Source organism: Neophocaena asiaeorientalis, unplaced genomic scaffold, assembly GCF_003031525.2.
Source record: "Neophocaena asiaeorientalis asiaeorientalis breed wild unplaced genomic scaffold, Neophocaena_asiaeorientalis_V1.1 scaffold105, whole genome shotgun sequence".
Taxonomy (NCBI): domain Eukaryota; kingdom Metazoa; phylum Chordata; class Mammalia; order Artiodactyla; family Phocoenidae; genus Neophocaena; species Neophocaena asiaeorientalis.
In genome coordinates this window covers 4,537,831-4,565,036 of record NW_020172162.1, presented here as the reverse complement: position 1 = coordinate 4,565,036, position 27,206 = coordinate 4,537,831, and the positions used below count along the sequence as shown (strand labels likewise).

The 27,206-nt window shown below is 44.0% G+C and overlaps 1 protein-coding gene across 1 annotated transcript in view; it reads right to left on the bottom strand.

The window, feature by feature from the left end:
* Positions 1-457: 457 nt before the first annotated feature.
* Positions 458-27,206, bottom strand: part of LOC112406565 (coiled-coil domain-containing protein 162-like) — a 57,443-nt gene continuing 30,694 nt past the window's right edge. The window contains 13 exon segments of the mRNA XM_024755449.1: positions 458-583; positions 2,593-2,720; positions 8,362-8,482; positions 10,374-10,583; positions 11,782-11,934; positions 12,485-12,510; positions 12,513-12,617; positions 12,862-12,922; positions 12,924-13,013; positions 15,186-15,350; positions 15,992-16,045; positions 16,647-16,796; positions 24,137-24,246. Of these exon segments, the coding sequence (XP_024611217.1) occupies positions 458-583; positions 2,593-2,720; positions 8,362-8,482; positions 10,374-10,583; positions 11,782-11,934; positions 12,485-12,510; positions 12,513-12,617; positions 12,862-12,922; positions 12,924-13,013; positions 15,186-15,350; positions 15,992-16,045; positions 16,647-16,796; positions 24,137-24,246 (1,499 nt within the window).

Here is a 27,206-nt window from a genome sequence, read left to right as displayed (position 1 = left end):
TGAATACTGTCTGGTAGCAAGGCCCTCTCTCCTGGCTCTCTCACCTAATCAGTAACTCTAGAACCCATATTAAGAGGTTGCTCATTGACCAGAGGCAAGGCCTAGGTTGTAGAAATGCAAATCAAGGGCTTCCCTGGTGGTGCAGTGGTTGAGAGTCTGCCTGCCTGCCGATGCAGGGGACACGGGTTCTTGCCCCAGTCCGGTGCATCCACAACGGGAGAGGCCCGCATACCGCAAAACAAAAAAAGAAAAACAAAAAGCAAATCAACTCTTATGTTTTAAAATTCAGGGCCAAACCCTACTTCATCTGGGACAACAACATGTAGTCATCTCAGTCCTTCCATGCTATCTTCACAATACAGATAGTAAAATTTAGATAAAAGGCTTAATAGAATTTAGAATCATTTTTATTCATTCAAATGCTCATAGAAATAAAACTTGGAAAAAGGATATATGATTACCAGTCAGGTCTGAATGGGATTCTGGATGGAGCCATTTTAACTTGAAAACCTGAAAGTTGAACATTTTCTGCCACATTGGGTAGGAAGACATGGTCAATTCTTTTTTTGTGTTTAATAGGTACCTGCAATATAAATATTAAGTAGATACTGGAGCCTTTAAAAAAGATGGTGAATAATTCTTGTTATAGCATCATTACAAGTCATTGTTATTAATAAGACCAAGGTCATTGGTTCAGTCTGGGTTAGGCCATTTAGTGTGCCTTCTTGTACATATTTTGCCTCTTGTTATAAAGGGAACTGGTCAGGAATGAATCCATCAATGGAAAGCTATTTCCAGCTAAGGAAGGAAAGATATCCCATATTTGGAGTAATCAATAAATTCTTTAATGTTTTATCATTTGTGTTGGTGCAGTGATACTTTCTAAAAGAAAATCATTGGTGTTTTTATATCTCAGCCATGTATAAACTCCTCTCAATCTGTATTTATCTGACTTGTCTCATAGGCCTTATTTAAGAAGTCAGACCTTAGATAGATTTGAAGAGGCCCCAACTAATTTTGTGGCTTTCCTGGACCTCAGCCTTTTTGCTCGGGGTTTCTATACTGTACGCAAGCCAATGGGCCCACAAGACACTTCCTTATTTATTAGAGTTTATTTAGGGTAATGTGGCCAACAATTAGTCTTAGACCATCACCCTTCTAAATCTCTAAAACCTAGTGGATGTCCACTAATGTAGTTAGCTACTTAGCAGCTTTCACAACCATAAGAGTTGTGATCAGCAACCTGCCCCACTGCAGGAACGTTTGCTTTGGGGAGTGAAGTGGGGATGGAGTGAATCTTAAAAGCCCTTGTGGTCCCATACAAATCAATAGAATGTTGCTTCCTTTTGGAAAGGGCTTTGCAGAAACAAATAGACATATAGTAGAACTTCACCTTTTGCTGAAAGATGACTGCACAGAGATTGGTGGGCCAAGTAAAAGGTGGGTATTGATAATGTGGCCCTACTTGGTCAAGGATCTCAATTGGGTATGTTCCTGACCTGCTTCTTCCCTCTCTGTGTGTCTCCCCTTAACTGTGTCTAGAAATACTGCAACAAACTTTTGGTCCACTAACTAGACCATCAGTTTCAAAAGAGGCCTTAGGATGGCATATTTTCTCTGACAGAATGATTATATTTTTTCCTCTTAATTTTTCTCAAGGTAAGAGGGGAGGAACTGTTAAATGTGTTTAGATATATAAACCTCTGGAGGGGATTCTGAAAAACAGTGGAGCAAAGAGTGTAATACTTACTACACTCAGAGAAGGCAGTGGAAGAGGATGCAAATAGTGTTTTACATAAGCTAAGAGCTGAAATATTAAAAAAAAAATTCTTCAAATATATGCTATACTTCAAACTAATCTGCATTCCAAGAATTTCTTTGGAGGGTAGATTTCTCACGTGTTTTAAGATGACTTCTGAAATTCTTTATTTCTGCTCTGCCAAGGAACTCAGATAAAGGCTCTGATGCTGCTAGTTAATTATTGTAGATAATCAAAAAAAAAAATTCAGAGACAGAACACGGCAAGGTGTTGGTACTGACTTTCATACCCATTTACTGAATTGTAATTGAGTGAGTGCTTTTGGACCTAATTGTTTCATCAGAATTTTATTACTGAGGAGTGATGTCATCAAGATGGCAGAGTAGGAAGCCCTAGACCCTCCTTCCCACATAAACACACTGATTCAGCAACAATGCATGGACAAATTCCCTTTGTGAGAAATCCAGAATTTTATTTTCTAAGACCCAACCACTGAGATAAGGTCCTGATACACAATTTTTTTTTTTTTTTTTTTCTGGTACGCGGGCCTCTCACTGTTGTGGCCTCTCCCGTTGCAGAGCACAGGCTCCGGATGATCAGGCTCAGCGGCCATGGCTCACAGGCCCAGCCGCTCCACGGCATGTGGGATCTTCCTGGACCGGGGCACGAACCCGTGTCCCCTGCATCAGCAGGCGGACTCTCAACCACTGCGCCACCAGGGAAGCCCCTGATACACAATTTTTTAATGTAAGTTTGAAGTGACCCTAAATCCATAATTTCATATTTACATTTTTCATTGTTTCATATACATAATCAAATTTATCATTACTTACAGTCTTTGGCCTTTGAATCCTTCTTGTTATTTTACTGCCCATGAGATGAGTCTTTAAAAGGTGTTGCTGGCTGTATCTGGATGATGTGGAAGCAGAACTTAGGGAGTAGTGAGCCAGGGATATAAGGCCTATAATGTGAAAAATGTTAAATTGTATCTCTGGTTACAATGTACAGGCCTAGATTTAATTCATAAAATTTTAGAGCTTAAAATGGGCCTCTGATCCAGCTTCATCAGTTCTGAGTGAAGATGTCAAAACCTGGATGGAGTCTTTTGCCTGAGGGTCCATGACCAAGTGAAAGAGAAAGAGATGATGGGTTACTTGGACTTGTGGGTAGAAGTGGACAGACTGAGATACTCACATTAATAGGACTTGGTAATTAATTAGATTTACAGGGTGAGGAAGAATAGCTCTCAGATTTCTGGCTCAACTGGTTAGATGTTAATTTTATTTTATGGTGGATTTTATGATGATGGCACATACATGCTCAACAAGTCATTGTTGGTTATAAGATCAGAAGGATAGATGTGTGGGAAACATGAGTGTGTAGAGAGGAAGCAGACGAAGATTAGCTCAAGACCCCTGAGAAGACAGAAGCCCATGGGATGCTGTTAACAGCAATTGTCCCAAGGAAGAAAGGGGGCACCTTTTCCATTTTAACAGGAGGGAAGGAGAAGCAGCTGAGTATAGATGTAGGTAGGCTGGGGACAAGAAGTAGAGGGAGTTCCCATCTGATAGGGGAGGAGGACAGTGTCTGAAAGTCTGAAGAGACCAGGAAGATTTAAAATAGTTGCTGTATTATAATAACTTTAAATAGAATATAATCTATAAACACATTGAATCACTATGTTGTACACCTGAATCTAATATGATACTGTAAATCAACTATACTTCAATTAAAAATAAATGAAATAAAATAAAATAGCTGCTGTGAAGAGGAGGAGAGAGTGAGCCGACCCTACCCTTGGCTCCAGGGGAGAACATGTGAGCTGGGCCTAAGCCTACCAGGCATCTCAGTCTCTGGCTTCAGTGATTTGTTCAAAATTGGTCACATGACCTGAGTCAGCCTAGTCAGAGCTCAATTGCTTTTAACTGTCCCTTCTCCACACCCCACTCCTGCCATGTGAGCTTGAACAGAGGATGGAAGCTACAGGGGTGGCAGCCATCTTGCTTCCCAAGGGGCTCCACTTCCTGTCTGCTCTCAGACGGCTCAGGGCCCAGAGATGCAGAGAGAAATCAGTCCTCAAGAAATAGTTCAAACCTTGATCACACCCATATGGATCAATAGAATGGAATAGAGAGCCCAGAAATAAACCCACACATCTATGATCAATTAATCTTTGACAAAGGAGGCAAGAATATACAATGGAGAAAAGACAGTCCTTTCAGCAAGTGGTGGGAGAGCTGGGCAGCTACATGTAAATCAATGAAGTTATTAGAACACTCCCTTACACCATGCACAAAAATAAACTCAAAATGGCTTAAAGACTTAAATATAAGACATGACAACATAAAACTCCTAGAAGAGAACATAGCCGAACATTCTCTGACATAAATTGTAGCAATGTTTTCTTAGGTCAGACTCCCAAGGCAATAGAAATAAAAGCAAAAATAAACAAATGGGACCTAATCAAACTTTAAGCTTTTGCACAGCAAAGGAAACCATAAACAAAACAAAAAGACAACCTATGGACTGGGAGAAAATATTTGCAAACGATGCGATTGACAAGGGCTTAATTTCCAAAATGTACAAACAGCTCATACAACTCAATAACAAAAAAACAACCCAGGGCTTCCCTGGTGGCGCAGTGGTTGAGAGTCCACCTGCCGATGCATGGGACACGGGTTCGTGCCCCGGTCCGGGAAGATCCCACATGCCGAGGAGCGGCTGGGCCCGTGAGCCATGGCCGCTGAGCCTGCGTGTCTGGAGCCTGTGCTCCGCAACGGGAGAGGCCACAACAGTGAGAGGCCCGTGTACCGCAAAAAAAACAAAAAACAAACAAACAAAAATAACCCAACCCAATCAAAAAATGGGCAGAAGACTTAAATAGACATTTCTCCAAAGAAGACGTACAGATGGCCAGCAGGCACATGAAAAGATACTCAACATGGCTAATTATTAGAAAAATGCAAATCAAAACTACGAGGTATCACCTCATATCAGTCAGAATGGCCACCATCAAAAAGTCTACAAATAATAAATGCTGGAGAGCGTGTGGAGAAAAGGGAGCCCTCCTACACTGTTGGTGGGAATGTAAATTGGTACAGCCAGTATAGAAAACAGTATGGAAGATCCTTAAAAAGCTAAAAAATAGTTGCCATATGATCCAGCAATCCCACTCCTGGGCATATATCCAGAGAAAACTATAATTTGAAAAGACACATGCACCCCAACGTTCATAGCAGCACTATTTACAATAGAGAAGACGTGGAAGCAACCTAAATGTCCATCAACAGATGAATGGATAAAGAAGATGTGAGATACACACGCACACACACAATGAAATACTACTCAGCTATTAAAAAAGGATGAAATATAGCCATTTGCAGCAACGTGGATGGACCTAGAGATTATCATAGTGAAGTAAGTCAAAGACAAATATGATATCACTTATATATGGAATCTAAAATATGATACAAATGAACTTCTTTATAAACCAGAAATAGACCCACAGACATAGAAAACAAATTTCTGCTTGCCAAAGGGGAAAGGTGGGGGGGAGGGGTAAATTAGGAGTTTGAGATTAGTAGATACTAACTACTGTATATAAAATAGATAAACAAAGAAGTCCTACTGTATAACACAGGGAACTATATTCAATATCTTGTAATAAACTAAAGCAAAAGAATATGAAAAAGAATATATATATACACATATGTGTATATATATATGTATATATCTGAATCAATTTGCTGTACACCAGAAACTAACACAACATTGTAAATCAATAAAAATTCAAAAAATAAAAACAAACCTTGATCAAGCCAGCTTAAGCCAATCCATCTCTGAACATTTCAGTTTTGTAAGCCAATTGATTTCATTTTTTTCCTTAAGCATTTTGAGAGTAACTGAACTAGAACAAATTGTAATTTCTCAGGAGTTACAAGATCCTAAGGGGAATCCATGTTAAGGCTAAGTAAAGAGAACTTGCCCCTTAATTCTGCTTCTGCTGGGAAGCAGGGAGGCTGCTGTGACCACCTCTACAGAAAGGAGAGAGACCTGGGTCACCTCACGCTTCTGGCTAGACATCTGAGAAAGGAGTGGTAATGGCTGACTTTTACCTTTTAGCACCAATAGTATAGGTAATATCTGGCTGTCCTCTAGTGCTTGGTACTAAATTTAGACAGGTATGACCTCTGATGAATCTACACTCTGGAAAGGGAATGTTGCCTGCCATTCCAGTAAATGAAGAATGTTGCCTGCCATCAAGCCATCAGCTACTGCAGTTCTGCTCCCCTCAGTGTGCCCTGAGGGGAATTTAGGATGGAGAAAAACAGGAAACATTCTGTGCTCTGGAAGCTGGCCCTAGATGGTTAAGATGCATACCTAGGGAATAATTTCAATAAGCCCAGACTCTTGCATCTTCCCATACATAGAAAAGCACTAAAATCATTAACTTGTTTTTTTTTGTGATTAGCAGTAATCTTATGATGTTCAACCACATGGTTTGTTTTTCAGCAAAACTCCTCTATATCCTGGATCCTTCTCTACCTCTTCAGAGCAGTTCCTCAGAGCTATCTGAGAGGCTGTCTCCTGGGCTACAGTCCTTAGTAAGCTCCCCAAGTAAAACTTAGTTTGCAGCTTTTAGGTTGTGCATTTTTCTTCAGTAGACAACATGTAGAAAGTCCTAGGCAAACCTCCTCCCATCGCTGCAGAAGGAGACAGATAGGGGCTGAGACTTGGGAGTAACTTCTACCTCTGCTTCCTGAAAGAGAGGCTTCTCTTTTACTCCTGCCGTGTCCCCAATCCTGGGAATTAGGGTTCCACCCACCTGCCTCCTGCCCCACTCTGGTCCTTCTTTGTAAATGTGCAGGTCTTAGAGGACACAGATGGCAGTTTGAGAGGACATGTTAACTCAGAAAGGAATTTAAAAGATGCTTGGCTGGGCTGGAGGCAGAGGGGAAAGGGAGAAACAAAAAACCCCAGCGAGAGTGGAGAGGAGAGTGCAAGGACAGAACCACTCAGGGTGGGTGGTCAAAATAGGGCCCTTGGGCGCTCTTGATTTGCTTCCTATCTGGACCTGGGCTGGGGTGGGGGATGCCAGCCCCACGGTCAGGGCCCAGGCAGCAGGCACCGGCAGGCAGGAGCACCCTGGGGCTTTACCAACAAGCCCAGCCTTGTTCTTAGAAAACCCAAACTATCTTGACCTTTGAAAAGAATCTTTCTGCCTCTGACAGGCTATGTTTTCTCACATCATTCACACTATAAGTAGCCAAAAGGAAACACATAAAGGAGGACACACATATATGCAAGTGTAATAACCAACATTTGCTCAGTGACCTAGTGCTACTACACTCTGTGGCAGACACACATTGTTTCACTGAGTCCTCAGAATATACCTTTGAGGTGGGTATTCTTCAGAGAGGTGAATTAACCTGTCCAAGGTCACACAGCTAGCAGTGACAGAGGAAGGATTTGAACCTTGGCTGTCTTACCCCAAAGTCCATACCCTCACCCACCAGCTATGCTATGGAACAGAAAGGAGGAGTTTGGCTGACCTTAACAATAGGCTGATCGTGGCTACTGATTGGGTAATATTTTTGATAGATCTAGAAGAGAACTTGGAATTTATTTAGTCCTCATCTTATAGGGGAAGGAGTTAGTTTAGAGACATCCCGGAGTCTGGCCTCTTTGCTATTTGCTGGCTGCACTGTCCAGAGTGCTGTTTTGATTGCCATTTCCATAATACTCCTCAAGCCCCTAGGACCCAAGAATCATGATGTACTTTCTGAATAACATCTGAGAAATGTGGTCATTAATATCTTTTCGGGGAGGAAGAAATTTTCCTCTACCCTTCTAGGTTCTTCTGGCTGGTCTAAGAATTGAATTGACATGAGATGGATTAACATGAGAAAATCAGACAAAAGTTTAATAACATGTATACATGGGAGAGACTGAGGAAAACTGAGTTACTTGCCGACGTTACCGAAGCTCTCAACTTAAATACCATCCTCAGCTAAAGACAGAAGAGGATGATGAGGATGGGGGAAAGTCAGCTATGGGAGGTTACCAGGAAAAGCACAATAAACAAGGCTAAGACTGTTACACAGATTTGTCTTTTCCATAGATAAAATTCTAGAGATTTGGTCATCCTCCTCTTCCTCGTACTGAAGAGGGAGACACCCTTACAACTGTAAACATTTTTTACAAAAGGGCAACTTCTTTCCGATGTCTGCTTTTTCTCAGAGACAACCAGCTTAAAACAATATGCCAAAGAGACATAGTAGGGTGGCAAACTCTACTCCTCTATAGGACCAAGGTGTTAAGATGCTTCAAAATCTAGTGAACTACACAATGTTCTTTAGTTGACATATTTCAACTGGAACCAGTTTTTATGATTGAAACTTTTTAGTATAGCCTATCAGTACTCCAAGGTGGACTGAAGTAGAAAGTTCTGACTGCAATTGAGGATGAAGGTTTATTCATTCATTCAACAAACATGGAGCACCCACTCAATAACCACTGGTTTGTTATCGTTAGTCCCTGGGGCCCTCCTTCAATCCCAACCCTGGACCCTGAGAGCTTAGAGAGAGAAAGGGTATCCTTACCGCCTGGTGAGCTCCTCTGGGCGGAGGATCTCTCAGTGTCACTAAGCTGACTTTGTAGCTCTTCCATCCACTGGAAAGCGTCCAGTTCCATGCTACGCTCGTGGGCAAGCTGGCTTCTCATCTGAAGGGAAAAGTGCTTGGGAAGCAGAGATGCTTCTTGGTGCACACTTTCGTCAGTTCACTGTGAGGGGTGGGTTAGGGGTATTACTATGGAGAGTGTGGGTCCCAGGCTACCCCAGGAATACAAGTCTTCATGAAATCCTGGTCAGGCTGAACTCAGCCTTCTGAAAATCAGGAGCTCCAGGAAGGCCAAGAACTTAATCAGAGAGGGACAGAGGCAGCCCTTGGAACCCTTTATTACCTTATAATAGCCAGAAGTTTACTCACAAAAGTCATATCTTTTATGTTTACTTTATTAGAGGGGAAGTGGGGAGGGGGGAGGAACCAGTTCACCTTGTAGGCCAAGCCATGCATCTACCCCAAGAACCTGTGGAGCCCCGGGATGGCTTCAAGCAAAGACGTGATCTCTCTTCCAGATCTCTATGCTGAGTTCAATTCATCATGTGCAGGGAATGCTCTGAGCACTGTCTCCAGGCCTGACACAGGGCCCACAGCCAGAGGCTGACTTTGTGTTTGCTCTCCCCTTGCAACCCTTACCCAGAGTCCCCTGGCCAGAGAGTCGCTAGGTCCAAAGCGTGCCTCATCTGCATAGATCACAGGCATTTTTTTCTTTTTTAATTTATTTTTATCATCTCCTAATTGTTTTTAATTATAAAAAAAAGTAATAGTGTAATGGGTTGAATAGTGTCCCCCACAAAGTGTCCACCTGGAACCTCAAAATGTGACTTTATTTGGAAAATAGAGTCTTTGTAGATGTGATTAAGTTAAGATGAAGTCATACTGGATTAAAGGGTGGGCCCTAAATCCAATGTTGATGACCTTACAGAAAGTGAAGCAAGTATAAACACAGGGGAGAGAGAGAGAGACAGGGAAGGCGGCCAGGACTGAAGAGCTGTAGCTGCACGCGGAGGGACGTGGGGGATGGCAGGCAGCCCCCAGCAGCTAGGAGAGCCATGGAACACATCCTGCCAGAGCCTCCTGTAGGGATCCACACCTTGATTTCAGACTCTGGCCTCCTGAACTGTGAAAGGATACATTTTTTATCCTTTTTTTGTCATTTATTTTTGTAAAATTCTCCTTACTGATCTCCTTGAGCACTTGAAACACTTGCAATCATTTAATTTAAACTTCTGATTTGTTTCCTAATATCTCTGGTGAATCAACTGACTTATTCATTCAATGAATATGTGTGAAGTACTGACCCCAGAGGGTGCTCAGTTTTTTTTGTTTTTTGTTTTTTCCCTTTGTGTTGAATTTCATTCTGTGGTCTCCTTTGTTGGGACTTGCATTAGTCCTGGAGCAAAGGCTCCGGACGCGCAGGCTCAGCGGCCATGGCTTACGCACCCAGCCGCTCCGCGGGATGTGGGATCTTCCCGGACCGGGGCACGAACCCGTGTCCCCTGCATTGGCAGGCGGACTCCCAACCACTGTGCCACCAGGGAAGCCCCAACTGTGGGGTATATTTAAGAATAACATATTGGGTCTGGAAACCACTTTGCCTTTCCTTTTTTATTTCTGCAGTTCCAGAAACACCATGAATAAAATTCCCTTATAATAGCTTCCATAATACTTGCTGCTTTTCCAGATTATTCGTCGGGATTTTCCAAAAGATCCCTCCTAGTTCAAAGATTAGAGCCAGGTAGAAATATGTTTTTCAAGTGGCTTACAAAGACGCCAAGATTCTGGGCCTCGTGGCAGTCAAGCTATCATCTTTTGTCACAAGCAGCCTGAACAATCACCCAGGTATAGATATTTCCATTTCCCTGCTGTTCCTGGGAGTGCCAAAGGTGAGGAACACCGCTGTGGAGGCATGAGAGGCATGGAAAAGACAGGGTAAGAATCAAACAGCTGTGGCTGGTACACCCTGATTTACTACCTCTCACTGGAGTTACCTGTCAGAGTTCTCTCTGAATTTTCTACTGCTGGAGCTGGCCCAGTTTAGAAGTCATCTTGGCCTCTTCAGTAAGGAGCTGCAGGTGCTGTTCTTTTTGCTCCACATCCTCCAAAAGCTTCTCCATGCTAGAGGTTTTCATTAAATCCACCTGCTGCCGGTGGAGAGCTTCCTGGGTCACTCTGTGTTCCAGTTCTTTCAGCAATTGCGCCTATGGCAGGAAAAGGCCAAAGGAAATAAAGGCACAGAGTCTTTCTTCTCAGCAGAGGGCAGGGGATGAGAGGTTGGCCAACACAACTGTCCCCTCCATTAGCGCCCAGGGGCAGAACTGTGTGAAGTATTCCTGGGCTCAGGGTACCACAGCCCAGTTGCTCTATCCTGTCCTGTGCCAGCCAGTAGCAAGACCAAACAGTCATGTCTACCACAAACTGCATTTGCCCTGTCACCCCACCTTTATCACACAATAGCAATGGAAGGGCTGAACCTGGAGACACAGGGTGATGCAATACGTACAGTGAGTGGGGAAGGGAGGTGCTAATCTTGTCTCTGTTTCGATTTCCAAAATAGCCCTGAGGAAGCCAGATTCTAGATGGTTGGAAAAGGAAAAGAGTAGTAATAATTGGTTCTGTTCTGAAATTTTTCTAATCAACAGTCACTAGAAGGTCGATCCTTAATTATAATATTAATAATGATGATTAATATTTGTAGGGTGACTTTATATAATTATACATCATAACTCACTGGCACACAATAATGGAAAAATTAGGGTCCAAAAGGAACAAATTATATTTTATGTTTTAAAATATGCCCAGCTTTCCTAGGCTGTTATTTGAACTCAGCTGTTCTCTCTCTAAACGTAGGGTCTCTGTTTCATTCATGCTCAGAGGGTTGGCACAGTTATTAAGAGCTTAGACTTAAAAAGCCTTTATTTTGGTGCCAGTCCCTATAGAGCAGCAGTAACTTCTGAAATTAAGACTTAGTGTGGGTCATCAGGAAAGGAAACCAAGACTCTCTGCTTGGGGCATAACGCTGATGGCGGGGCCACACTCATGGAAAACATGCTTGGAGCGTGAAAGGAATGTGTTAGAGGCAGAGACCCAGACCCCAAGATGCCCTCTGAGTAAAAAAGATCCTCAGAAACACACAGAACAATCTTAGTTATGAGCTATATTTCACCATCTTAGCCAAATATGAATAAGAACAAAAGCCTTTTGGCCACTGCCCCTGGTTTCTGGGCTGGAAAGAAGGCAGAAGGGAAGCCAGGGTCCAGGCCATCTTTCACCAGTAGTGCCGTCTGCTTGGCTTCACACTGTGCTCCTCTGGTGACTGCTACAGGCAACGCAGTGCCACGTATGGTCGCCAGAGCGTGTTCAAAGAGAGGGAGGAATTGGGGTTCTGAGCTCAGACACCTGGCTCTCCTGCTACTTGCATATCCTCACGTTGTCTGCCTGAGCCCTGGCCAGGGCCTGCCTTAGAGCCAATAGCTGTTGACAAAATAAAAGCACTTCTTGTTCTGCCATTAGTATGATGTTCAAACACTCTTTTTTACTTTGCATAGCTTCCTGTCAACATCCCAAACACAGTAAGGTAGGATATAAGTTTCCTTTCCGTATTTTCAGCTTCCCAAGCAGTCTCTAAACCACTTCATCATCTAACATTCTTTAAAATTTCTGGTAGAACACAGCTCCTGCTGGCCACTGCTTCCTTGATTTCAGCTAAGAACAGTGTGACAGATCAGAGTAAACAAAGACTTTCAGAAACAGTAAGTAAAAGTTTCCAAACCACTATTGATATGTGCTCTGGTTTCAATTTTCCTTAAAGCAGATTTTCCACTTATTGTTCCTTCATTTTCCTCAGATCATCATGCTTGAAACTCAAGGATTTGCACTGTTTTGACAAAGCTTGCCCGCTCCATCTTTTCCCTTCCCTTGTGCTAAACTCTGATCTGTTCTCTCATTTGCTTCTGGCTCTTTCCTATCTCTCCCCAGGCTCTGCTCTTGCCCGGTCCCAGGAAAACTTGCTACCTGACACCAGCACAGCAGCTGCAGCCAAGGAGGCCAGTGCCTCCCCCTCCCCCTGCTGGGCCGGGCCTCCCTCCCCCAGCGCTCTCACCTTCTCAGCCCTGCTCAGCTGGCCCGGAAGTGCGCCTGCTGCACCGCCAGCCTCCAGTGGCCCAGGCTTCTCATTTTGCACACCAGGGCGGCCAGGCTGCAGTTGTCCTGCTCCAAGGCCAGCAGCTGCTCCTGCTTAGAAGGCTCACTTTCAGAAAAGGCTGCCCCCAGCACTTTTCTCAGGAAGGACATGGATCCTGACATCAGAAACATGCCTTCCAGAAGATGAGACAATTGTGCAGTGAGACCCAGTGCCCTTTTTAAATGCCTGACACAAGGATTTCTCAGGGAAACAGGACAGGAATGCAAACAGAGTGAGCAGTGGGGTCAGACGCTAGGATGAAATGCTGATACCCCACTCAAAATGAGATCACATTATGGCTGGATTTTCTTTCATTTCTTCGTCAGGTCTGGTGGAGCCCCATTTCTTCTTTAGGCCTTTCTTTCGTATTGTCAGTCCCTTCTGTTCTTACTTCACCGATGAGCTCACACACTTTCTGGATCAAATTAAGCTGATTCTCATCCAGCTTCTGCAAATTGCAGGCTCAAGTTCAGGAAGGTCAGCTGAGGAAGAGTCACTTTGCCCCCTAAAACCCAACTTTCAGAAATGATATCACATTAAAGCAACATCCACCCAGACAATTACTCCATCGGGCATTGTCTGGAAGCCTCACTAGCGGCCCCTTTAGTGTTGTCTTCAACCGGCTGGGCTTCATCACCCGCACATCTCAGAGCCTGTGGTTGTCAGAGGCCAAGACAAGCTGAGCAGGTAGAAGAATGGGAGGTCACAGGCGGAAAACCAAACCACCCCCCAGCCACCCCCCCGCACCGCCCCATACACAAAGGGTTACTTGGGAATTTGAACCTAGGGGTTTTTGCTATCAGTTTGACCCAGCAGAACCTGACCAGGTAAAACATTGTCCATGAGCCACTAACAAGGAACTCCATTAAAGATAGATAAATAAAGGGCTTCCCTGGTGGCGCAGTGGTTGAGAGTCTGCCTGCCGATGCAGGGGACATGGGTTCGTGCCCCGGTCCGGGAGGATCCCACATGCCGCGGAGCGGCTGGGCCCGTGAGCCATGGCCGCTGAGCCTGCGCATCTGGAACCTGTGCTCCGCAACGGGAGAGGCCACAACAGTGAGAAGCCCACGTACTGCAAAAAAATATATATATAATAATAAATAAATAAAAATAAAATAAAATAAAATAAAAATAGATAAATTAGAGGAAGGAATCAAGCTGGCTGCCTTCCTCTTTAGGCTCCAACAGAAATCTCATTGTGAAACAGCCCGTTCTGAATGTCTATGGCTAACAGCTTATGGTGAAATAGCTTGCTCATCAGTAAGTACAACTTGGAGACCCAGCATCCTTGGGTGAGGGGTGACTGTGGGATATCCTTTCACCTCTGAACCACTTCCCGGGAGAGGAAACAGGAGGTTAGTGCCGGGGAGCCACAGCAGGAAGCCTGGCTACTGGCCACACTGCAAAAGCTTCACCATCTTCTTGGGACCCTGGGGTAAAACAGCAATTCCCTACCCTTAGGGGCTTGTGGAACTAACTGAGCCTGAGAGAAGTGGAGAATTTCCTTTTTGTCTAGGAATCTGGCAGAAACTAAAAAGAACCTAAGAAATTTTTCAACAGTTTGACACCTGAAAGATGGCTTAGTAAATTCTAGACTCACTGTCTGCTCACCTCTCTCCTGCAGCACCAGGCCCAATGCGTGTTGGTTTGGATACCTTAATATTTGTAAGCATTTGTGTTTTGTGGACACTTCACAGTAAGGAGAAAGGTCCATTCCTCTCTGGAATAACCAGACCAAGGCAGAGCATCAGTGGAAACTCCTCTCAATGGACCAACTCCAGGGACCACCCTGGAATCCTTTGGGAGAAGGGAGTAAGGGAAGGACCCAAATGGGGCTGGCTCTGGGGAACATCTAATAGCAGAGAAGGGGGCAGGTCTGGGGGAAGCCATGGACTTGGAGGTGGTAGGTTTGTACTGAAATTCTCACTTGTAGGGCAGGGGGACCAGGCTCCACAATAGCCCATTTTAGGCATGGGTCTCCATCTTACAGCTGCTCAGACATCATAAGACAGTGACAGGCTTCCACAGTGCTGTGGGCACATGGGAACCCCCTCACTCCTCTTCTGTGTGGACCTTTACTGACAGGTCAGCAGCTCCCTGACACCAGATGTGAGAGAAAGGCTGATGGGCATTTTGAAGGTTGTAAAATCTCTGAAAGCTGATTCAGATTCTGAATCTGCCCAGTGAGCTTCCAGGAGGCGGCTGTTGCTACCTACACTTACACTGGGGTTTGGCCTGGCCCAGGGCACTGTGCTCTCCTCTCCTGTTTTGGATGGTCATTCAATAGACAAAACAGTGACATAAACTGTTGGGGTTTTGGAGAAGAAACTCACTCCCCCTTCCCTCACCAGCAATCAGATGGCAACATGGCAGTAGAGTGAGGAAAACTGCAAATATCTAAGTTATTTAAAATTCAGTGTCTCTTTTGGGAAAATAATGACCACTCATTGCTGACTCATTCTCTGCAGTGAAAGCCTGGAGCTGGAGAATTCTTGGGCCCAACAATCTCTTGTTGTCACAAAGCCCACTCTGTTATTGATCTCTCCGTACAGCCGCCACGGGGGTCAGGTACACCCGGGTCCCCACAGGACTGCCCAGACATCCGACCCAGGTCACTTACTTTGATGTGCAAACATGTCACAAACAAAGCTTGAACTAATGCTTCATATTCTTCTTGGACTTCGTTTCGAATTTGCTTTTTGAGATCCAGAGTCTCCTCCTCCCAATCTGTGAGTCGAGTCAGAGCAGTGACTTCCATGATCATATTGTAACTGAGCTCTGCAATCTAGTAGCAGAAATTTTGTTTTAATGGAAAATAATTCAGGAATTCCAAATGGCCACTGCAAAAAGAGTCCTTTGTATCAATATATCAATGTTGAATTGGTATTCTACTTTGAACTTAATGAACAAGGTGAATATCCTGTTGTGCAAGTGTGGGCAGAAGCAGCTAAAGTTGGCTTAAGGGTCCCAGAACAGTTCCAGACACATAGTAGGTGCTCGATAAATGGCTGCTGAATGAATGAACCCAGAAGAGATGCTACTTAAGTACTTTGGAGAAAATACTTCAACTGTCTTGGCTTTCATTTCCAAACTGGCCTCCCCATGACACCTTAGCCTATATACCTCCTCCTCAGGAGGCACATTGGCCTCAAAAGAAAACAAACACCCCCTCCCAAAAAAACAACAGAAAGAAAAAACGAAGCAATAAAAAAATAACAAAAGTCACCAAAAAACTAAGAAAAAAAAAGCCCTCATTGCTTAAAAAGTACAGGCACACTCCTTGGATGTCTCTGCAGTGGACCAGTCATTGATGGGATTTCTATAGAAACGGGCACAAGAAAATGACACCAGGATGTCCCATGTCTGACTACTGCTGAGATTGTGGATTTGAGAAATGGAGAACTTTTTTAGTAATAACTGACCTACCTGACCAGCCTTGTCTTCAGGTGGCCTCTGACCTCTTCGTATAATGTCTAATTCCTAAAGAGGAGAAAGCAGTGCATAGCCAAACTCAAATATTTATTCAGTGCACCATGCTCCAGACAGCTCTTATCTGTGTTATTCGTGCTTCTTTTCGAGATCCTCAGGCCCCACCTGGAGCTAGGACTGTGCTTGTTGCTCCACTGAACTTTAGGACGGGATCTCATTTTAAGGAAGTCTCATCAGTGAGACCCATGATGTGCATCATAAAGACAGAGTTTATTCAAGGATCCTAGCTTCTTTGCTGAACCAGGAACAGCCCAAAGTCCCTTGTGCTTGCTGAGGGTGGGAAGGTCAGCTATGGATCTTCCCCTGGGGGCCAGCTGCCTTACTGCTTACCTCTTATATTCCCCACTAGACCCCTCCAAAGCATACAACCCAGTGTTGCTGGGGCCATCACCTTCCCAGCTGAGAAGACCAGAGCCCAAGGAAATGAGCCAATGAGAAGAAAACCTTGGAGAGGGCCATCTACCCTCAACTCTTGCAAAAGAACACCTCCCTGCACCAGACTGCACTGTGTTTTATTTCCTCTTTGGAGTGATTCCTGGGCCTCCCTCCCCACACCTTCCCCAATGCACTTCTTGTCTGTCTGGGAACATACTTGCTCTTTCTGGCAAAGCTTCTGCCTAGCATGCTCCAATACATGCTCTTAACACATGGAGTAGCTCTCGAAGTTGCTGCATCCTCTGGCCATCACATCACAACCCAGGGAAAGGAGGCAGGTCTCGAGGTGGTCTTTCCTGAAAGTGATCTGAAAAGGGGCATCGCTCACAGCAGCTCCCCCAGGCAGCCCCACCACACCAGAGCTCAAGGCACATATTACCTTGGCTCACAGATCCACTTCCATTTCTCCTCCATGGAAAAACATCAGCTCTGTAGCCTTGAACGTCTCTCTTTCAGGTCTGCTCTTAACATTTGCAGGGCCGGGGACAAGAGTACAAACAGATGCCCACGTTCCATGTGTCTAAGTGTTCTAAATATTTAAAGGTTATAAATCAAACTATTAAAATGAAAATGTTTAATTCTCCTACTTTGAAAAACAGACCTTCAAAGGGACTCGGGAGGCCAGGTTTGATTTTTATCATCCTTGGACTACTCTGAGTTCTATGCTGAGATATGGTCAGGGAAAGCTAGAACCCATAGTTTACAGTTTGACCCCCTTTGCTTCCTCCCTTTGACCTCACATCACACGGGTGGGAGGGGGGCTTGCATGCATATAAGCAGACACCCTGGCTGTCCACACCCCTGCACAGCTGTCCTTGTCTACCCCACAGGCCAGGGTGTGCTCACGGGTGGTGAGGCCCATTCTCTCTCTGGGGAGGATGATCTGGGGAAGGGCCAGGAATTCCAGTGCCCAGGTATCCGGAGCACGGTCCAGAAGGAAGGCCAGGGATTGGAGTGGGCATGTCCCCTTGGCCGTGGGGAAGGGTGGGGCTGGAGCAGAGCCAGAGGGGCCTCTGAAGTGGGGCCTCTGACAGGGGCACTTCTTGCCTTGGTCAAAGGGCCATAGTTCTCACTCTCTAGGCAGTCCCATTCCATCCCTTTCTCTAGGCTGCTGGGCACCCTTTTTGAAGAGGTGGTCTTTAAGGAACAGAGGAAAAGTCCAACCGTCCAAGGCAGACTTAGGTTTAGACTCAAGAGAAATGGGAGCCAATATGTGAAAGGTAGGGCAGATCTACCTGACTAGGACCTGCACGTCCATGGGAGTGCTTGTGTGTCTCTGTGTGTCTGTATCAGCGAGTGTGTCTGTGTGCATTTGTGTGTGTGTGTCTATATTCATAAATGCATGTCTGTGTGTGTTTCTCTGTGTGTCTGTACCTCTCTGTGTATGTCTCTCTGTGAGTGTTTGTATAGGTCTCTATATGTCTGTATGTGTCCCTCAACGCGTATCAGTGAGTGTGTTTGTGTGTGTATCTGGCAGTCCTATGGGGCCCACTCCAAGATTCAGCCTGCTCACTTGATGAGCTTTATCTGTGACACTTCCAGGGTCTGGACGGCTCTAGGCTCACTGGAAGTTTGCTGCACAAACTAGGTTCTCCTTCCAGCCTGGGGTGATTCCCCTGGCTCTGATTTGATTGTCCTGGTGACACTGTCCTATCAGTGCAACCTCTGTGCCACTGACCTCCAGAGAGGGCCCAGACACGCTTTGCCAGGTCAGGCAAACTAGCGGAGATGGCAAATACTGATAAAAACCCAGTACTGATGGAGTGAGGAAAGTGGCTTGCTCACCACTGCTGACAGGAGGAGAAATCCATGTAGTACTTTGGAGGGCAGACTAGCAGTGGCTGTGAAAGGGTTTTAAAATATTCATGCTCTTTGATCCAGTAACTCCTCTTCCAGGAATTTATTTTTAGAGAATAATAAAAGTTATACACAAAAATATATGTTAACAGATGTTCTTTAGAGTAGCCCTTCCAATAGAAAAGAAAAATGGAAACAATCTAAGGTACTTAATAATGGAAAACAGGTTGAATCCGTCTTATTCATCTATAGGATGAAACACTAAACAGCCACCAAAAACTGTGCTGTGGATGTATGTTTACTGACAAGGAAACATGTTTATAACATATAGTCAAGTGAAAAAAGTACACTACAACAAAAAGGCATATAGAATAATCTTATTTTGTTAAAAAAAAAGTGCATGAATTTTTTAAAGTTATAAATAAAATTTGGAAGGAAAGACCAAAATAATAATAGTGGCTATCAATGAGGGTAAGATTATGAGTGTATTTTCTAATACATCATATTTCTATTTTCTAATATAATCATAAAATGTATATATAATTAAAATAATTATATATAAAAATGTATGCCTAAATAAAATGTATATACTAATTAAAAAGTAGTAAAGGGCTTCCCTGGTGGCACAGTGTCAAAAAAAAAAAAAAAAAAAAAAAAAAAAAATAGTAAAGCTTTGGCAAAGGTTATCAACTATAGCAGCTTGGCAGGATGCACTCAAGACATGCATAATGGAAACAGTAGATGAAAACCTCTGCTCATGGGGGATTTTATGAGCAGGAGCCAGGCAGTCAGGGGAGGCGCTCAGCCTCCCACCCTCACTCTCCAGGGCCTCCTCAAGGGGTTCCCTCAGAGGAGGTGGGTGAGGGCAATCGATACTGGTCCTGGAAAGTGAGCAGTAGGACAGCCAGAGTCCGCTGCTGATACCAAGGCAAAGGACACCAAGATTCCATCCCCTGGACCTTGACTTCTTTATGGTGAAAGGGCCAAGGCTACATGAATTAGTGTTGACAAAGATAGCACTTCCCAGACTGAGTGCGTTGAAAGCCTGAAGCCTTGAAAAGTCATGAGACCACATTTGGGGCCATCAAGGTGTGGCCGGTGACCTCATCCAGGTGGGCCAGGCCCAGTGCTTGGAGTCAGCCAGAGTGACTCACCCCTCTCTGTTCTGGACAGCAGTGCCCAAACTTGAGCATGCCAACAGGGCCTCCACAGGGCAAACACTTCTCAAACTAATGCCTCCATAGCCACTGCAGATATAGGATCCCAAACAAACAGAAATGCAGACTTGAACCACCATGGCCCTCTGCCATCCTCTCTTAGCCAGCATGCTATTTTAACCAGCCAAGGAGGAAGCCTTGGATGAGTCTGTGTTACACCAAAGAGGTAGGAATAGCCAGGACTCCCCTTGAGCATCTCCAGAAGCCAGAGAAATCATGTTGCTCCCTTCCCTCAGTGGCTCTGCTGAGGCTTCAGGAGACTGGGCTGAAAGAACAGCTCAAGGCGATGGCATATAGGGGGTGAGGGGAAGGCAGGGAGAGGAGTAAGGGCCCTGCCAGAGCATCTGCAGTGGGCACATGGACCATGTCTGAGTGGGGCAGACAGGCAGCAGTGACTGACAGGTGACAGAGAGGTGCAGGGAGACTCCCAGTTCCCAGCAGTCCCTCTCTCCAGATGAACTTTGCTTCTGCAGATGGCACTTGGCCTCCCAGAAGCAGCACTGGAGCCACCTGAGCAGCATCTGTTGTGGGACTACAGCCTATGTGCTTCTGTTGGCAAGTCTTATGAGCTCAGAGAGCAATTTGTTTCTCAAAAGCTGTTCTACAACTCACCCCTGCCTTCCTAGGTCACTAAAAGTCAGCTTGATGTCAAAGTGCAGCACAAAGGGGCTTCATCTGCCACCTTCCCCTCGAAGGCAGGCGCCTGGGTTGCATAAGAACCAGAGTCATGACCGTTGGCCCAGTGCCCTCCAGTGGGCTGATTTCTTCACCAACACTAAACCTGAACCATATTGTGTGGCACTGGCTGGAAGAGCACAAGATTGCCCCATGGATTCTTCTGGAGATCCAGCCTGGAGTGAAGCATGGTCGGTGCCAGGCCTTGTTATGGCAAAAGTCTGACCCTGCTGGGAGCAAACTGTGCTTCTGTGGTTTGCTTCCTCTCGGAGCCCCTCACAACAATCCATCTAACATCAGGCACACACAAGGTATTTTGACGATATTTCTAAAACCTACCTCTGCTGACAAAATGCTTCAGTGACTTCCCACTGACTCTGGGATGAAATCCAAATTCATAAGGATTACACACAAGGCCATTCAGGACCTGGCCCTGCCTACCTTTACAATCTCCTCCCCTGAACTCTGCTATAACTCCCTTCCTAGATTGCTGCCTTCCCTCCCCAGCCCTTCTTCCTCTGGCCAACTCTGACTTGTGCTTTAAAACTTGGCCCAGGTTAATCTCATCGACTTCCGGGAAGATGGCGGAAGAGTAAGACGCGGAGATCACCTTCCTCCCCACAGATACACCAGAAATACATCTACACGTGGATAAAAAAAAAAAAAAACTTGGCCCAAACAATACCTCCTCCAGAAAGTCTTCCCTGACTACTTCCCACCCCTCCCCCTTCTTGGAGCTCACATAGCACCCCATTTGTGCCTCTATCAAAGTGCTTAATGTGAAGAGCCTTTTCCGGACATTGCTGGTTCACCTAACTTTTTCCATAAGTTCTTTGAGGGCAGAGACTATGCCTTTGGCCTTTATATCTCTAATAAAGCGCCTGAGAAAAAACAGGAGATCTATAAACACTTGCTGAATGAGTGAGTGACTCTCGGCATATAAATGGAAATGGTTCTGGAATCCACAAAATAGACTATTACAGTTCTGATTTGCAAAAAAAGGTCAATCTCTAACTTCAGGCCAGTGTGTTTGGTACAAAATTTGGCCGAGATATTAGAACTGCTTGTGAAATGTTGGTGTTCTAGAATTTGGAGAAGGAAGCAAAAATCACGAGAAGCCAACGTGGGTTCAAGAATAGTCAGATCAGATTAAACTTTTCCCTCAGGAAATAGAGCAGATGCAGTGTATCTGGATTTCAGCAGGACATCTGAGAAGGTTTCTTATGATGTCCTTTTGGACAAATGGAGAACATGGGCTGGGTGAAAGGACAACCGGATGAGTTTCTGGTCACTGAAAGACTGTGCCCAAAGTACCTGTTAAGCCTGGAGGGGACCCAGAGTGGGTAGCACAGCACTTGGGGCCTGTCCTTTCATACCCTGTTATTAAAGGCTTGAAGGAGGATACCGAGGGTAGACTGACATGAACCTGGAAGGGAGAGATGGTATGGTGGATGATAAAAATCCAGAGTTTTAAAGATTTCAAGAGGTTCAAAGAGTGGACCAAGTTGAACAAGAACAAGGCTAATGATAAGGCAGTAGCAGGATGCCTGAAGGCCATGTGTGGGCTGCAGGTGGCTGTTAGCCTAATGAGTCAGCTGTGACAAAACCTAACACATTCATGGGCGTTAATCAAAGCAGAGCACCCAGGACAAAGGTACTCTTGGCTGGCCAGACAACCTTGAATTCAGAGGATCCTGACCAGGAGGGTGGGGCACTCATAGAGGTTGAAGGAAAGGAAGCTGGTTTAGGCTGAAGAAGGGAAGGCAGGGCTCAGGCTTTCCTTGCACACCAGTGCAGTCTGCTCTGCGCAGGGGCACCCAGGTGAGGGGAGCACCATTTCCCTGTCCACGTGCCCTGGTATAGGCTGTACGGCCTGAAGGAAGGGGTAAATATTTGTTACCCACCACCCAGAGGGGCACCTGTTTGGGTCTGTCCTCCTGGAGCTGGCCCAACTTGTAATTTTACAGAAGACTCACACATGCTAGCAATGGCCCAACTGAGCTTCTCTGACTGACCTGCCCTCATTTATCTAAAGGCTTGTTGTGAGGGGTCAGAACCATGATCTGTGGTGTCCCAGAGACAGAACTAGGATCCATGGTGGAGACAGTGGGGAGGCCAAATCCAGCTCAGTAAGAGGTGTCTGAAACAAGAGTTGCCAGGAATGGGGGTGGGGAGATATGGGTGGGGATTGAAAGAGAGTGAGCTCCCAGTCACTGCAGATGATCCAGAAGAGACTAGAAGCCCACCAGGCACAGACTTTGGAGGGACCTAACATTCTGGGGTCCTGTTACTCCAAGACAACCGCAGGCTGATACCAGCCTCTTCAGTGTGCCCTCAGTTTCAGCTGTGCCTGATCTAGGTTTGCCCTGTTTACTAATACTCACATTTCTTTCCCAGAAGATCCTGTCTTCAATGTTGGGGTGAAGTACATAGATAAGGGATGAGCAGATCTTGAGCCACAAACTTTTGGTTTGCTTTTTTTATCACAGTAAAACATACATTAAATTTGCCATTTTAGCCATTTTTAAGTATACAGTCCAGCGGCATTAAGGACATTCACAACGTTGTGCAGTCAATCTCTAGAACTCTTTTCATGTTGCCAAACTGAAACTCTGTACCCATGAAACACTAACTTCCCGTTCCCCCACCCGCCAGCCCCTGACAGACACCATTCTACTTTCTGTCTCTATGAATTTGATTACATTATGTACCTCATCTAAGTGGAATCATGCAGCATTTATGTTTCTGTGACTGGTTTATTTCATGTAACAGAATATCTTCCATAATGAAGCATGTGTCAGAATTTCCTTCCTTTTAAGGAAAGCCACAAACGTTTTTGATTCAAACATTTTTCTGAGCATACCCCACCTTAATCACCTCTGTACTTCTGCTTGAGAATCACTGAACTGCAGGGATCCAAGAGGAATTACTTCACCCCCTCATCAGAATACACAGCACCACACTGGGTATAATTGAAAGCTTAAAACAAATACATATAAATTCTGAGGAATAGTGTATCTCTAAGCAAGCTTGTGAATTCTCTACCTTATAAATAAGAACTGAAGTGCTTATTATAAAATTATGGGGACTATCTGGAGAGCTTAGAAAAATGTAAATGTGGAGAAAATGTTGTCCAAAAAATTGAGCACATTTTTCTAAGGCAGGCTTTTAAAAATGATTGAATTTCAAAGGAAACTGGATTCACAGCTACCTACTGCACTTAAGGCTTAATTCCTTAAAGATCCTAAAAACTCTTTAATGGCCAAATATACACAAACACTCTCTTATACTGCCTTTTCAGCAGATTCCTTTGATTTAGAAAGGTACCTCCTGTCAATAGTAAACAGTTAAAAACTCCAAAGACTATGTGTATGCCTGTTGTATGTATTAAATATATATTATTGTTAAATACATATTATATGGAGTAGTTATGAATTCAAATACATATACGCACATACAAATTGTTGATACTGGTTTCCTTTGGGAGAGGAAACTGGGGATGATGGAGTGGAATAGGGGTGAAAATGTTACCTTTCTGAGGTGTTACGTTTTCTTCGTATTGCACATTTAAAGAAGTTTTCTAGGTAGTGATTTCATAGGTTATTTTGGTTTTTCTCTTAAAATTTTTATACTAAAAAAAATCAATAACAGGAAATGTTGCTAAAAACAACTCATCCATAAACTCCAAGGTTACTCTAAAGAATTGGCCCAATCTGAAATTAGCCAACATGCATATTCTAATTACTCTCCCAACTTAACTAGAAATCAGTCTTTTTTCAAAATTAAAATGGTAACATGTGATTTCTACTTTGAGTTCAGCCTCAGTTTTCACATCTTCAACTCTAAGGGAGTAAGGGAAGCATTAGGAGATGTGTTGAAGGGAAAGTCTTTCTTGTTTGGGTTTATGAAAAAAAAAAAAGCAAACCACACTCTAGAATGACTAATTTTTAGTACATACCTCTAGTCCACCATCCTGGTAATTCTCCAGTAATCTCTGTACAAAATTTTCAACTATTTGTGGTCTGATAACTGAAAAGTTTTCTCTCATGACTTGGTGTTTCCAAAGGTCTAGGGGAGAAACATACCAACACTAGTACCAGAAAATATTGAACAACCATTAATAGCTACAAGATGGCAACTGTCTGAGACATAACACTGGACACAAGCTGTTACTTCCAAATACACAAAAACGAATGGGTGAGGCAGGGGAGGGGAGGTGGTGGTTGAGGACACAGGATCCTCCAGAACATGGGAATAAGGAAGATCTCTAACAAGATTCCTAACAAAAAGATTTGGAAAAGTACCTCTGAAGTCCAGTGAACAATATTTTGTTACCATAACTAAAAATCCCAAATCAAATATAATTATTGATCCTATATGGCATCTGTTTTCATAAAGTCCCTATATGTATCTGAACAATTATTTTGACCTAACACAATGATCAGAAATAAATGAAGAGCTATTATATTTATCTATTTAAGTACATTCCTGGTGTTACAAGGCAAAATTAATTTGAATGCAGAGTTAATAAAAAAAGAGGAGGAAATCCAAAAGAGAGAAGAAAGAGTCACACATTAGAAATGTTGAGAGCCGCAGAAGATGAACTTTAGCTCCTGCACTGAAACAGCAACAGGGCTGACACGTATGTGATGAGGCATATACACAGTTATTCAGAATAGCATTGCTGAGGACAGCAAAAACTTAGATCAATACACAAACTGTAGTATATCCTTCCAATGGGATAGTATGCAGCTGTAAAAAAAAGAAGAATTTCTCCACGTACTGATGTGAAAAGAACCATAGATTAAGCGGAAAATGCAAGGTGTAGAAAAGTGGGTATAAAATGCTATCTTTTAAAAGAAAGATACAGAAAATAGCAGTAAAGGGAGAGGCTATCCCCTCAAGTCTATTCAAGGTCATTGGTCCAAATATTTGCCTTTCTCTGATATCATCACTTCTCCCCTCTTTCCTGAATCGTTCACAAAAGCACACATTTCTCCCACCTCATAAAAATTCTCCACTTGACCCCATTTCCCCTGTCAGCTTTTGCCTCATTTCTTTGCTCCCTTTCTAGCAAATCTCTCAGAAAGAGATGTCTATACTTAATGTCTGTGACTTCTCTCAAAATCCTTCTTAGACCCACTCACACAGCTTTTACCTTTCACTCCACTGAAACTGATTTTGTCATAAACACCAGTGACCTCAACATGGCTAAAGCCAGTGGTTTTACTTGACGGCCAATAACATTTCACACAATTTGTCACTTCCTCCTTCTTGAGAAACTTCCATCACCAGACGTTGGGACACCACCCTGTCCTAGTTTTCCTCTACCTCACTGTTCCCTGTAGGTTCCTTTTGCTGATTCTCCTCCCGCCTCCCCCCTCTACCACCAGCTCTTAACATTAGAGTGTCCTAGGACTCAGCCCTTGGTTCACCGTTTTTGTTTTTCCTGTCTGCACTCACCCCCTTGGCTATCTCATTTAGTATCATGGCTAAATACCATCTGTATGCTGACAACCCTCAAATTTAGATCTAATATCCACTTGGCATCTCTTCGTGGATGTCTAAAAGGCATTTCAAACTTCACTTGTGCATAATTAAATTTCTGATCTTCCCTCCCTAACTTGCCAGCTCAACTGATGGCAATTCAATTTTCCCAGTTGCTCAGGTCAAAAGCCTTGGAGTCATCATGGACTCTTCTCTTTTTCCCAAACCCTATACCCAATTCATCAGTGACTACTTTAAAAATATGCCCAGAATCTTACCACTTAATACTTCCACTGCTCCCAACCTTGTTTGATTCACCATCTCCTCTTGCCTGGATTACTGCAATAGCCTCAAAACCAGCCTCTCCCTTCTTCCACGCTTTGTTCCCAACATAGCAGCCAGAGAGATTCTATTCAAATGTAAGTCAGATCATGCCACTCAAAATCTGTGACAGGCTCCCCATCACATTCAGAGTAAACACTAAAGTCCTTGCAAGCTCCTGCACAGTCTGTTGTCCTTTCATGCTTCCTCTCTGACTTCATCTCCTACTACTCTTCCTCACTCTCTCCACTCCAGCCACACTTGGGTCTTTGCTGTTCCATGAATATGACAGGCATGCTCTGCTTCGGGCCTTTGTATGGGCTGTCTTTCTGTCTGGAATGCTCTTCCCCCAGATACCCACATAGCTAACTCCCTCACCTTCTTCAACTCTGCTCAAAACGTCACTTTCTCAGTGAAGTGTATTCTGACTACCCTATTTAAAATTACAAAAAAAAAAAAAAAAAAAAAATTACAATGTGCCCCTTTGAACTTTCACACCACCATCCTCCTCACTCCATTATTTTCTTATTTCTTATGTTCATTGATTATTGTCTGTCTACCCCCTTCCAGATGATAAATTCCATGAGAGTAAGGATTTTTGCTCCATGACAGTTAGGATGTACAGTAGTCTTCCCTTATTCGTGGTTTTGCTTTCTGCAGTTTTAGTTACCTGTGGTCAACTGCAGTCTGCAAATATTAAATGGAAACTTGCAGAAATAAACAATTCGTAAGTTTTAAATCGAGCACCATTTTGAGTAGCACGATGAAATCTTGGGCCATCCTGCTCCATCCCACCCCACCCGGGATCCCCAACCACTAACATAGTCTCCTGACATCCAACCATGGACGTCATAATGGCCCGATGATCCAGGGTCACCTGAAGCAGACGATCGTCTTTCTGACCTGTCGTTAGAAGATCAACAGAAGCCCAGAGCTAAATCACAATGCCAACGTCATTCGCCTCACTTCCTCTCATCACGTAGGCATTTTATCATCTCATACCATCCCAAGAAGAAGGGTGAGTACAGTACAATATTTCAAGAGAGATCACATTCACATAACTTTTTTATAATATATTGTTATGTGTTCGATTTTATTATTAGTTATTGTTCATCTCTCACTGTGCCTAACTTATAAATTAAACTTTATCGTAGGTATGTATGTATAGGAAAAAAACACAGTATACTATATAAAACATTTTATATATATATATATATATA